We start from the raw sequence: 12,746 nt of genomic DNA, 5'->3' as shown, positions 1-12,746 counted from the left end.
GTGTTCAGGTCACTTTGACTTGATCTGTTATGACTATCAATAGACTATTGATAGTTTCCTGTATGGCCGGGTTTCTTTTGAGTTATAGGAAGGGGTGCAATGACATAACATAACTACTATAGGTATTTTACAATCATTAGTTACAGGGGAAAACATTGCATGCAAGGATCATTTGATCGGAATTATAATGGTTTGCATCTATACAGAGATGCTACTTTTCAGGTTTTAGCCTGAATTCAGGTTTTTTGTGAGTCCAAATTCCCACAGTTTTATTTATTTTCAGCCCGTTTTGGCGCTTTTTGGCCTGCATTCACATGGTTTTTCAGGTTTTTCTCACCATATTCAATTTTTTTTAGTGAAACTGAGTGACATCTCTTTCTACAGGCCTACCATTGATGCAAAGTGTTTTTGAGAGCTCTTTTGAAAGGGGACACAGAGTATGTGATAAGCAGGGTGACTTTGCAATTCTTCACCCCTCTCTCCAATTTTTGATAGATAGATGACATATTTCCCAAAACATTAGACATGCATTTGCAGTCCTTTCAGACATCCAGAAACCGAGGACCGTCCCCATTGCAAAGTAGTCCACAATTTAAATGTGAAGTGCGATTCCTTGTAAGCAAACACCTACACAAGTCAAGCTCAGAGTTAATACCATGATTTAATAATATTATAACTCATATTCCTGTCTCTGTCTCACAGATTAACACATGCAGTTGTATGCATGGGCTACCAACCATGCCATTGCATATGAAACCAATGGATATTCAAGCAACCTTATCAATACAGTGGATGCTATCAGTGCCTGATATGAACAGAAGTCATCACATTGCCAGCGACCATGTTAAGGATGTCTAAATTGACACAATATTTAGCATTGCTGATCTCATGTGTTGGATTCCTATGTGAGGGCATCTATGCGGCCAGCTCTACTACGTCGATAAAGGTTGGCACATATAACCTATGGAATGTTATGTTCAATTGGAACATCAGGAAATATTATATTGCAGAATTGGTAGGTATGATGGAGGAAAGATGACACATGTTTGTAAAATATTTTAATGTAAGCATCTTGAGGCAATTAAATGTTTTTATCAGAGATGGTTTAGATGGTGTAAAGTAAGGGCTGCCATAAGGCCAAGGGCCTGTGAAGAAACATCTAGACCAATGATTTAGTTTTATACCAGCCTTGATGAGGATGCAGAGGTTAAGGATTAGGGTTAGGGTTATTAAAGTTTTACTTTTAACCAGTGTTTGAAATATGTTCAGTTACGCTTCATTAATTAATTTTGCAATTTTTCCCTATTTCAGCCCAAAACACAGTGTTTTGGGGGCTAAAAGGGAAGATGCACAAGGCAATTGTTGCTTTATTTTTTCTTTCTATAGGATTTTTAGGGGTAGGGCCCTCCATGGGAAATTTAGGTGGGGATGTGTGTGTCCTCACTCACCACCCCCTGCTTTCGCTGACTATGGTCTGAAGTGTTTCAAACTGTCACATAATGTGGACCAATATAACAGTAACATTGACATTTTCAATTTGAGTTTGGGGTCCGTGAAAATTGACGAGGGCTCATAGATTTCAAACCCAATGGCTCAAATGGCCTTTCAAGATTTTGGCTTAGGCCTATTTCAAATGATTTAGGCTAGGATCAGCAGAATTTGGATTAGGATCATAATGAAAAGCAAGATATTGGTGTTTGAGCTTGCAAAGATAAAGTTGAAGATCAGGCATGAGTAGGCATCTCTTAAAAGTGTTATAAATTAGTAGATAATCATCAGAGGCATGTGCTCCCCCAGTCAAATTGAAAACATGTGAATGCTTGATGTTTTTTTAATGGTTGGTGCCCCACAAACAGGCTTGATATACTCCCATATTATTTGACTCATCTTATGTCTTTATACCCATGTACCTCCAAAGATGAAAGTTGTAGTGAACTAATATAAAATGTTCTCCTTTTTTGAAGGTTTGATATATTTTTAGTTGCACCCAGACAGTGCACTTACACAAATCAACTGCTCGGTGCCAGAAGTGGGTAAGTGCAATAGCTGCCCTGTGAACATTTGGCAATTTACACACAGTATATTGTACTCATCTACATAATGGTAGCTACACATGGCAGCTATTGCGCTTACCCACTTCTGCAGTTGAAATTTATGATCCCTGAGTCAAAACATGTTTAGTATCATATGTCACAATCACTGTTATTACAAATAGGACAAATTGTTTGATTGAGATCATATATCAGAGCAGGGGACAAGTAAATTGTGCAATTTTGTTTGTCAATAACACACTTTGTTATGCTTGTAAAACCATATTTAGTAAGAGAAATTAATCATACAAATAAAAGAAAAATTTCATTTTTGCTTACAGGCAGTGTGATATAAAAGAAAATTATTAAAACAATTGAATTATCATATCTCACCTCAATATGAGCAACCTAAGGTACGGTACATTTATAAGTGACAAAGACACCCTAACATAAAAAAAACCCGGAGCAAACAAAAACAAACAGACACAAAATCATGCACATACAACCCTTACAGTGTCATCTTTGCAAGTGGTGTGTTAGAGGGTTGAACCCCCAAATGAGTTGGTTTACTAACTCAACCCCCAAAAGAAATTTTCAACCTCCTCACAACCAACCCTCAAAGAAAATTTCAACCTCTACTGCCCCTAATAGTGCAAAATTGAAAATTGGCTTGGTAAACATAAAATTTCACCTTTATTTTGGGCAAAAATAGTGTAAAATTTAAATTTCACCTGTGGGGGGGGGCTAAAATAGTGTACATTTGAAAAACTTTGCACTTGACGCACAATTATCACAACAACACATTGCCAAAATGATGCCCACCAGGAACTTTTTGTTTGTCTTTGCCCTCAAACAAATAACCATGATATGCCACTGAACATGTAAAATACTTAGACCATTTCTACAGTCCATTTCTACAGTCCATGCTTAGACCCCCAAAATGATTTTTACAAAGACCACATTGACACTGTACATAGGGCCTCAATCAAAAGAACTAAAACTTCAGCATCATTTTTCTTGCGCATTCTGATAGACCTTATTAAATCATACCATTGAAATTCAGTGATGTATTGTGACCTCTTGACATCTCTGTATACAGTGCATCAAAACAATTTACATTGCAACATTTTTACATGTATTGAACTTAAACACTTTTGTGAGTAACAGATATACAGAAATTTATGAAAAAGGGGGCACAAAGGTGAGCTAAGGTGGAAGCTAATTTAATAAAAATGGTATAATTTTGAGTTTCAACTACAAGAAATGCAGTTTGTTGTTGAAATTTGAAGGAATTTTAACCCAACAAAGAAAAAAAAACTACAGACCTGACTAACCAGATTTTCTACTTCTGGATTATTTACAAATTTGCTGGATGCATTGATGGAAATTGCTGTATGCTTTAAAATGAGCTATTTTTGGGTAAAATTTTGATTTATTTTGACTGAAAAACATATGTGTATGAAGCAAGGAAAAATATTGCAAAAAAAATTGTATTTTTTGTTGGAAAAAAAAGCCAGACTGACTGACCCTACTTGAATTTCCACCCACCTACTTGAAATTCCTAACCCTAACTCTAATCCTATTAGTATTTCGTGCTCTCTTACACTAAAGGATAAACCTGATATTTGGGGTGAGTGGGACCCCCTTCCCCTCACCTCCCATCCCATCCCCGGCGAATGGCTTACCTTTAACTACCCATATAATCTCAGCTGATTAATTTTGATTAAAATTCATTTGAATACTATGAAACAGTTGAATTTATACATAAATTAAAACTTAGCATGTAAAAATATCTTTAAATAATTTAGCTTCTGATGTAACATTGCAAACTTATAGGTAGGCCTACTGTAACATTATTATTAAGCATAACGGAAACAAGTACTATATAGGACTAGTAGAGTCATCGGCTTTATCAGATCACATCTGTGTTAACTCCCAGTATTAGTTATATGTAGGATATATTGTTTTACATTGAGATTCCTTAATCTGATTAAATAAAATTTGCCTTAAAAATATAAAAAACTGTATAGCTGGAAACTTCTGGAATTTCATAGCATTGTGAGTCACAGTCTTGAACACAGTAGTGGTTTGTGGTAAGGAAATTCAATTTATTTTGTGGAGTATTTCAAGAAAATTGGAGCATTCCTACTAAATGATGGATGCATTTATAGTATAAACAAGCAAGCACGTACACATGGAGATACGGTATGATAAATGCAAAAACATAAACACACAGCGCCAATAAAAGGATTAGGGATTAATCTAATGTGATAATCACAACCAGGCACATGTAGCTTCCACGAGTGCAGATACAGAGAGAGAGAGCCCATCCAGGCTCAGTGCACCTTAAGGGCACACAACTATGAATCAACTGGCGTAACTACCTCTTTCTCTATTTTTGTTTTTTTTATGAAAAAAAAAGGATCACTTTCCTCACAAGGAAGTGAGGATAACACTACTAAACAACTACTACTAACAACTGACTTGCAGAAACCAATCTAACAGCTTATGTGAATGAAGACACTGGTTTAGAACACTCAAAATAGGCAATGTGCCAACAGTCAATAACATCAACAGTTCAAGAGTCTTTTTGTCTGCAATGACAAACTGACATTCAACATGAATGTAAAATGGTTCAAAGTTCAAAGAAGTAAACGTCAGTTCCAGAGTTGTCTTTTAGAATTCCAAATGACATACGTAAATCAGTTCAAAGTTCAATGAAGTGACCATATAGGAGGACACCGATGATGGATTAATGTCATAGTACACAGTGACCTGTCCATTTAGTTTAACACATAGTCTTTCAGGTGCTCAGGAAGTTTGTGAGGGCGCGCGGAATGCCTTTGTGTGAGCAATGGTGGCATGATCTCAGGGCCAACCATACTAGCTTGGGGATACTTTCACTAACCTCACTGCTGTTACCGGTACATGGATTAGACTGTGCAACCAAACCGGAGGTATTGCTGGAGCTATGACCGCTATCGCGCAAGGGATCGCGAGGATCTGACTCAGAACTGGGGTGCAGTGATTAGCATTCCTGGGCAGGGGGTCACAAGTAGCAGGTGTGGACAACTCGCCAGGTATGAAGGAGGCTCTGGAGGAGTACATTCAGGGACCACTTCAACAAACTCGGAATCCTCGGTGGGTGGACGACTTGGGAAAGGGACGAGAATCCAGGTCAGGATAATACTGGACCTTAAAGCACTCAGATTTCTTGATACGATAAGAAGTATTCGAAGCTGAGAACCCACAAATTTGCGGATGTTGCACCATGGGCCTTCGATAGTAGTGACTAAGTAGCGATCTCTAGCATGAGATTTCTTGCGATCTGAGTAGAGGTAGACAAGATCACCAACCTCCAACTCTGCTGCTGGGGAGGCAGAGGCTAATGGGGCCTTTGAATGAGCACTGTGTGGGTGGTTGGCTTTTCGCAAGGCATGCTGGGCCTGAATCATTTGACAATCAGTGAAAGGAACCTGCTCATTGGTAAACTGGTCTCGCTGAAACCACATCTCACGGGCTGAAAGACCACGGGATCTGATGCGAGTATTAAGGGCTGCAGTAGCAATGGCAAGTGATAATGCTGTAGCCGGACCACCTGTAGAATCTTGTCTGAGCAACTCATCTTCAAGCTCACGAATGGCTTTCTCAGCAACAGGATTCTTGTTATTATTTTTAATACGACCGATCTCAACCGATAGATGGTAACGTGTGAGAAGTTTGTCAATTTGGCGAGTCGAACAAACCCTGGTGCTGGGTCAGTACGAATGACTGCAGGGGGGCCATCGAGTGGACGAAGTTCAATGCACAATTGAATCAGGGCATCACGCATAGCGTGCCATGTTGTTCATTCTCGACAATGCAAGAAGCTGTGTAGGGCGTTGAGGTTTCGCGCAGCACAAGGACTAGCTGGCGGCTACGCTTCAGGATATCAGCTGCAAAAGAAATGCCAACTGCATCGGGAGGGTCACTTGAGGACTGCTCGATCAATGTCTTAGGGGCATTGGACAGAGAAGCACACTGGTGACAAGTTGATGTCACTTGATCAATAGCCTTGTCCATATCAAGAGCATAAAAGTAACGCTGGGTCACCAAACTGAGCTGATGTTTGGAGGGATGGTCAAGTTGGATGTGCAGGGCAGTGAGAAGACCATTTAAGACCTGTCTGGGAACAACAATACAATGCGAGTTGGGGACAATGGTTGATCACGACGAACAACAAGTAGGCCATCTCTAGCGATAGATGCAACCTGCAAATAGCGCTTCACATCTTTGACAGAAGTAGCTTTCTTTGAAGGGCGAGTGCCCTGAACTAGATGAGCATGTGTTCGTCGCAGATCCGGGCATTCCTGCTGAATAGCATGCCAGGCTGCTTTGCTGGCAAAGGGGAGCTTAGCTTTACCGGACAGAATGTCATGTGCGGAAACACGAAGGACAGTTGCTTCCTCTTCACGTTTGATAAAGGAGCATATTTGACAAGTGGGCTCAGTGCAGTCAGGGGCATTACGACTAGCAAAGTCTGAGGGGGTGGTAGCTGATCCTGCAAGATGACGAACAGATGCTTGGAAGCGACTGACAGTGGAGAGGAATGTGGACACGCGAGGACTGGCTGAAAACTCACCCGGCAGAGCTTTTCATATGCCTGAACACAAGGTTTGCTGTCAGTGAGGATACATGTCTTGTGTTTGGACTGAATAACATAGGGACTGAAGTGCTTGGTGGAGGCAGAAATAGACAGCGCCTCAATTTCGCAGGGTAACCATGTTGGCTGTCGATCACGCAATTTAGCACTGAAGAACCCGGCGAGGAAGAGTTTGTCATTATGGAAATATACAATGTCGACCCAATGCTATGTTTCTTCACGGATCCATCAGTAATGATCCAAAGCTGATCATTGGGATGGGGAAGTGTGACTGCCCTAGCAGAAGACAGTGCTGCTTGAGCCTTGTGAAAAGCAGTATGCAGACTATCAGACCATGTAAGCTCTTCAGTTGATTGGTGCCCTGCAATAGCATCATCTAATGGGGCTACCAGACTGGCACAATTCTGAATGACACGGGCCAGAACCTTGTATGCACCGATGAAGGACCGCATGCCACCAACTTTGCTTGGAGGCGAGCAGCTGGAAAGTGTGGCGATGCTATGGGGGCTAGCACAAAGGGTTCCATTTGACCAAATCCAACCCAGAATTACTGTCTTTTGGGGGCAAATGACTGTTTTGGAAGCAGAAAGGCGTAACCCAGACTAAGACCAGGCTTGCAAAACTTGACGCCAATTCTCAACAAGTTCATCCACAGTATTACCACCACAGTACAAGTCATCAGCGAGTTTTGCTACGACACCTTTCTCTAAGAGGTCACCAAGGACACGACACATCAGTTCCTCAAGGGCTGTTTCAGAACCTGGCATACCCATGGCACACCGTGTATACACACGCACCCCACGAAAGGGAGTTGCAACCCCACAGTATTTCATGGACTCATGGGATAAAGGGATTTGGTAGAAAGCACTAGTCAAGTCAGTGGCAATCAAATACTTCCATTTGGCAATTGAACATAATGTTGAGTCCACATTGGGCATTAGAGAGGGTTGTGGCTTGCTATATCTACCGACATCAGCAAATGCAGTAACCAGACGAAAGCCTCCATTAGGCTTCTTGACAAGAAAGGACGGGTTAAGGTATTCGACACACACACCGACATCTTCAGGTCTAGCAAAGACGCCTGCTTTTTCAAGCTGATCAAACTTTGATTGCAACTCTTGGAGTTTATCCTGTGCATACAATGGGAGGCGGCCTTTGCGTGGGGGGGGGGGGGGTTGGACCGGTCCCATATTAACCACAGATTTGAAAGGGCCGACAGCACCATTGTAACCTGGGAAACTAGGGTCAAAAACCTCATCGTACTCATCGAGAAGACTGCGGAAGTTGGATTGCTCACAAGTGCCAAGTATACCATCTGGGTCAAGGGCAACAGCAGCTGAGTAGTTAACCGGTGAACTGGGCTTTGGGACATTGACTGATGCTGCTGCAGCAGTGTGTGATGGCTTAGAAGTTAGTGATGGTGAAAAAACAGTGTGTATCTGGCCAAGATGTTCATGCTTTCTGATGACAAGTGGCACACCAGTATTGTTGGGAATGCGAACCCTGCCTGCAATACTTGTGATTACATCAGGCTTGGGCCAGGCTTGTTTGGGCGGTAGGAACCTACCGGCGGGGTATCAACACGGGCTCAATGGCAAAAGTAGCATCTGATTCAACGATGTCTGCAGGGAGATTTACCTCAACGTATGAGCCTGGCCATATGGTAGTGTTTTGAGAAGGTCCACGAAGTATATGGGCACGACGAACAGTGTGCTGGGATTTGGGGCTCTTGTTGGCGCCATATTGATAATTGTACCATCTGTCAAGATGATTTGGTTCTTAGCAGGGCGAATTGCGACATCATTGCATTTCATGAAGGGAATACCTGCAAGGATTTCTTCGTCAAGGTCTCTAACAACTAGACCTGTAAAGACAAAGGAGTGTCTGTCACGAGTAAAGGTGAGTGTTGTTTCCCCAACTACCTTAAGAGGGGATGACCCATCAGCTTGACGGGCAGACTGCGAACTCTGATGCATGGGGCATCCTAATCGTTGGACAGTGTTTTCGCGAATGAGATTACCAGTGGATCCACTGTCAATGGTGATGCGGACCGCATGGTGCTTGTGGAATGCATCTACATAAGGAGACTGATCAACATGAATTCGCAGCGCTGTCTGAACATTGGGCTGCGCACTAAGGTCAGATTGGTCAACAAAGGCGCATGCTAAATCTGAGTCGCTGTCACAATCATCAAGGATGTTAAGCTGATGAGCGCGGGCCAGGTATTTTCTGTCCTTTTCAGGGAGGTACGAGCACTCACTTAAGAAATGCGCATGGTCATGCCGACCAGCTTGCTCACACAGAGGGCAGGATTTACCAAATGATTTCTTAGCTTTCAATTTAGGCATCGGTCTACGCTGACTACTAGTGCGCATGCTGCGAGCAGCATCGTTTGAGCTCAGCTCATCCAGGAGCGAATCCAGAGCTTGAGAAATTTCGGCTTTGATAGAAGCCAAGGTGCGGATCTTAGCTCTGTACCGTGCATCGCTGCTTTACTAATCGGGGCAGATCAGGGTTTATAAGACGCAACCACGTTAACACTACAAAGTTTTCGAGTGTAGGCGTAATCTCCTCATCTTCATCGATGACTTGGTCATGGTGACTGATGCTGCCTCCTTCACGCATGAGGTTGTCTTCGGTGAATGCTACTAGGCGCTGGTACAAGTCCTCTGGCCGTTCATCAGGGCCAAGGGTAATATTGTTGAACTCTAGGAAGTGGCCACCTGTTGTTTGGAAGCCAAAATGGAGACGGATGGCTTGCCATATCTTTTTCAGGCTGGTGCAGTTTTTGAGTATTGTATTTCGTGAGATAATTGGACAATAGTTGGCTATTTGTCCAAGCATAAGCTCAATGCAGCATTTTTCTGGACTGCTGTTTTCCTTTGGGCTTCCTGTATGTCCTCACCGTCGTTAGTGAGACCTCGAAGAGGGGAAGTTTTTGACTTTTTGCCCCATACCGCTCCTTCAACCAAGTAGGGAGAAAAGCTTGGGTCTAATGACAGTGTATACTGGAGGTTATGTTTCCAGCTTTCAAATGAGTTTATTGTTTCGTTCTTTGTTAGAGGCCATTGCTTGGTATACGATGATGTGTTGTGGCCATTGCTGATTGTTTTACACTCGTGTATGTGAACCAGAATAAAAGCTAATATGCAGCCTTGCAGGCTTAAGCTTACTGTTTTAAGCTTACTGGTCGCTCACAGTCTTGTGAAAGATCACACATTTAGGGTTCAAGATGACCACCAATTTCATCAGGAATGTCAGCTGAGAGACTTCAGAGATGACTGGTTTCGAATCCAAGCTGCCACCACGCCAATAAAAGGATTAGGGATTAATCTAATGTGATAATCACAACCAGGCACATGTAGCTTCCACGAGTGCAGAGACAGAGAGAGAGAGCCCATCCAGGCTCAGTGCACCTTAAGGGCACACAACTATGAATCAACTGGCGCAGATGGGAACTTAACTCTCCAACAAAACTAGTTCATTCATAGGACTCAATCAATCTTCTGGTCTGTTCCCGCAGACATACACACAGACAAGACACCCCTACACCCCGACACACACACACCCCTACAGGTGTTCTCTTCCAAACATGGACACAGTTTAGGACTATGCAAATGGGGATGTCTGAAACCTCATACAATCGCCAAACCGTGGATGTTTTTCGCCATTTTTTGTGTGTATGTGTATGAGATGCAATTTTACCTTGCAACTGTGGACGGTATATTTAATGCACAATAGAGGGCGTATATTGCAAATGCATCATACATGCAATTATGATCGTTTTATGCAGGGGGCAGAGTGCCCCTCTGACAAAAAATGAAAGAGAAAATCTGGAGGGCAAAGGAAAAGAAAAAGGGCAAGGAGCCCCCTTTCCACCAAAATTCACCCGATCATGGGCCAAAACATTGTAAAATACAAAATTTTTTGCGTGTGTGTACATTGTCACAATAAGCCCTTTTCATCCTGATCATGGCCAAAAATAGTGTAAAATACAAGATTTTTGCATGCTACGCATGCACATGGTCCCAGTGAAAAGCCTTTTGTTGAAGCTCAGAGACATGTACAGTCTCTCTAAAAAACAAAATCGGTATATGTATGTATGATGCAACTACAATTGTTTTTCGTCTGTGCCACCGAAATTTTATTTTGCACCCCGACCAAGAAAACTGACTACGCCCCTGATGGTTGCATCCCCAATTGTGATGCGATCAAGGAAAATGAGTCGGAAACTTCCTTTGTATTTTATTGTTCTAAGCAACACTAAAGTGACCATATCTCTGGAACCATAAGTCTAATTATGATGGGGATTTTAAAGCAAAATAAAGTTCTGAAAATGGCTAATGTAATGAAATTGAAAACTGAATTATGATTTTGATTGACATCAGACTCATTTAGCTTGGTCCTTGTTTACTAGTTAAGAATCAGGTGTGTGTCCTTAACTGCCATTGTCAACAAATGCACTCACCCCTATACTCACACCCACACCCCATCTAGGTTACAAGTAGATACACAGATTGTATAGTCACAGTTTGTGGGTTTTTTGTGTTTTAGGTGCAGCACTTGTTGAAAAGAATAGGGTTTATGAAAAATATACAAAGTTGATGGTTTAATTTAATTAGATTTAGAGGAATTCTACCCCGATTTAATCTTGCCAAATCTGTGGAGAAATTTCATTGCAAAAGAAATATGGCATGTTGCCCAAACCTTAATTGTGTCTGGTAAAAGTGACAGTAAACAGCTAAATAAGTTTGATGAGTGAAGGTCTGTTGAAGCAGACTTAGAATCAGATGGAAATTATTAGATCAAATTAATAGAAAGAAAGAAAATACAAGCATCGGGTTGAATCAAGCAATATGTTTGTCAGGTTATTAATTAATGAATATTGAAAGATTTTTTTTTTCCTTTGAAGCAAAATGACTATTGGGACCAAAATACACATGTAAATAGTTGAAGTGTATTGGTACCATACGGTAAAGTGCACATTAATATTTACTCAATCACAAACATTTATTTGTATTTATTTAGATAACTGCGCATCGGTTATTTGGAGGGCATTGTGAAAAATCTAAACATTTTGCCTTTGGAACCGAGGAATATCCAGAGGGGCAAAGCAAAATGTTTAAATTTTTCACAATGCCCAACATATTACCGATGCAAAGTTATTAACCTCATTCATAACCGTCACTTTAATCTCTTCACCTTACAAAATAACACAAAATTTTGCTCAAAAGTTTATAAAAATAGATGATTTTTACATTTTCCCTTTCCAAAAATCGATCAAGCTAAAACAGGACGACCAATAACAAAAGTGCGTATCACAATCTGTGCAAATATGGTAGCGGGCAATCCAAATACGGCAGCCAGCAGTTTGTTCGACGCACAACAACACGCAAACGCCGGTCAATTGTTGGCGACATTGGAACAATTACGCATTTTGCGGTCAATTGTGAGATATTAATGACCTCGATTTGCGTTCGCATTTTCACAAATAACTAAATGTAATTGGATCGCATGCATCGCGTTTATTAATGAGGTTATGAATTTATTTTAAAATGTAAATTAGAAATCGGAGAAATCTTAAAATATTAACCCAGTTGAATACCTTCCAGGTGTCTGCTCCTTTCTTGGCCACTAACCAGTCAGGCAGGTATCTCATAAAAGTTACCAGCCTGACAGAAATGTTAGCAACTATTGTGATATTCCTCATTTTCTTACCTGCCAAGCTGGTGGGTACTTTTGAAAATTTACCTGCTTGACAGCAAAGTCACTCACCCTTGGTCGGGTGTTAAAGTACATCCCTGATACCTTCCCGTTACAAAAGCTTAATTTAAAAATGCGCTAATACTAGGCCGTGAAGCTAGGTAATCTGGAAACACAGGATGTTAACAAGCAATAGGTGGTTTATAATATTTCATAATGTGCATTAGGAGGAAGTGTATGACAGAAATAGTTACATAAATATACAGGCAGAAGATAACAGGTGAAGGGCCAGGTGATGCTAATTTAAGTGTTAATTTGATGAAGGGGGGGGAGAGTTATTAGTTCTTTTGCCTGGGAAACCCCATCAGTGG

At 41.3% G+C, this 12,746-nt stretch overlaps 1 protein-coding gene across 1 annotated transcript in view; it reads left to right on the top strand.

The window, feature by feature from the left end:
* The window catches only part of LOC140171194 (uncharacterized), a 147,945-nt gene that overhangs the window by 18,135 nt on the left and 117,064 nt on the right, over nucleotides 1-12,746 (top strand). The window contains exon 3 of the mRNA XM_072194404.1: nucleotides 703-1,015. Within this exon, the coding sequence (XP_072050505.1) occupies nucleotides 842-1,015 (174 nt within the window). The 5' untranslated portion in view covers nucleotides 703-841. The remainder of the gene's footprint in view (nucleotides 1-702; nucleotides 1,016-12,746) is intronic.

Source organism: Amphiura filiformis, chromosome 15 (assembly GCF_039555335.1).
Source record: "Amphiura filiformis chromosome 15, Afil_fr2py, whole genome shotgun sequence".
Taxonomy (NCBI): Eukaryota; Metazoa; Echinodermata; class Ophiuroidea; order Amphilepidida; family Amphiuridae; genus Amphiura; species Amphiura filiformis.
Note: the sequence above shows the minus strand (reverse complement) of the source record. Positions and strands in the feature narration are given on the sequence as shown.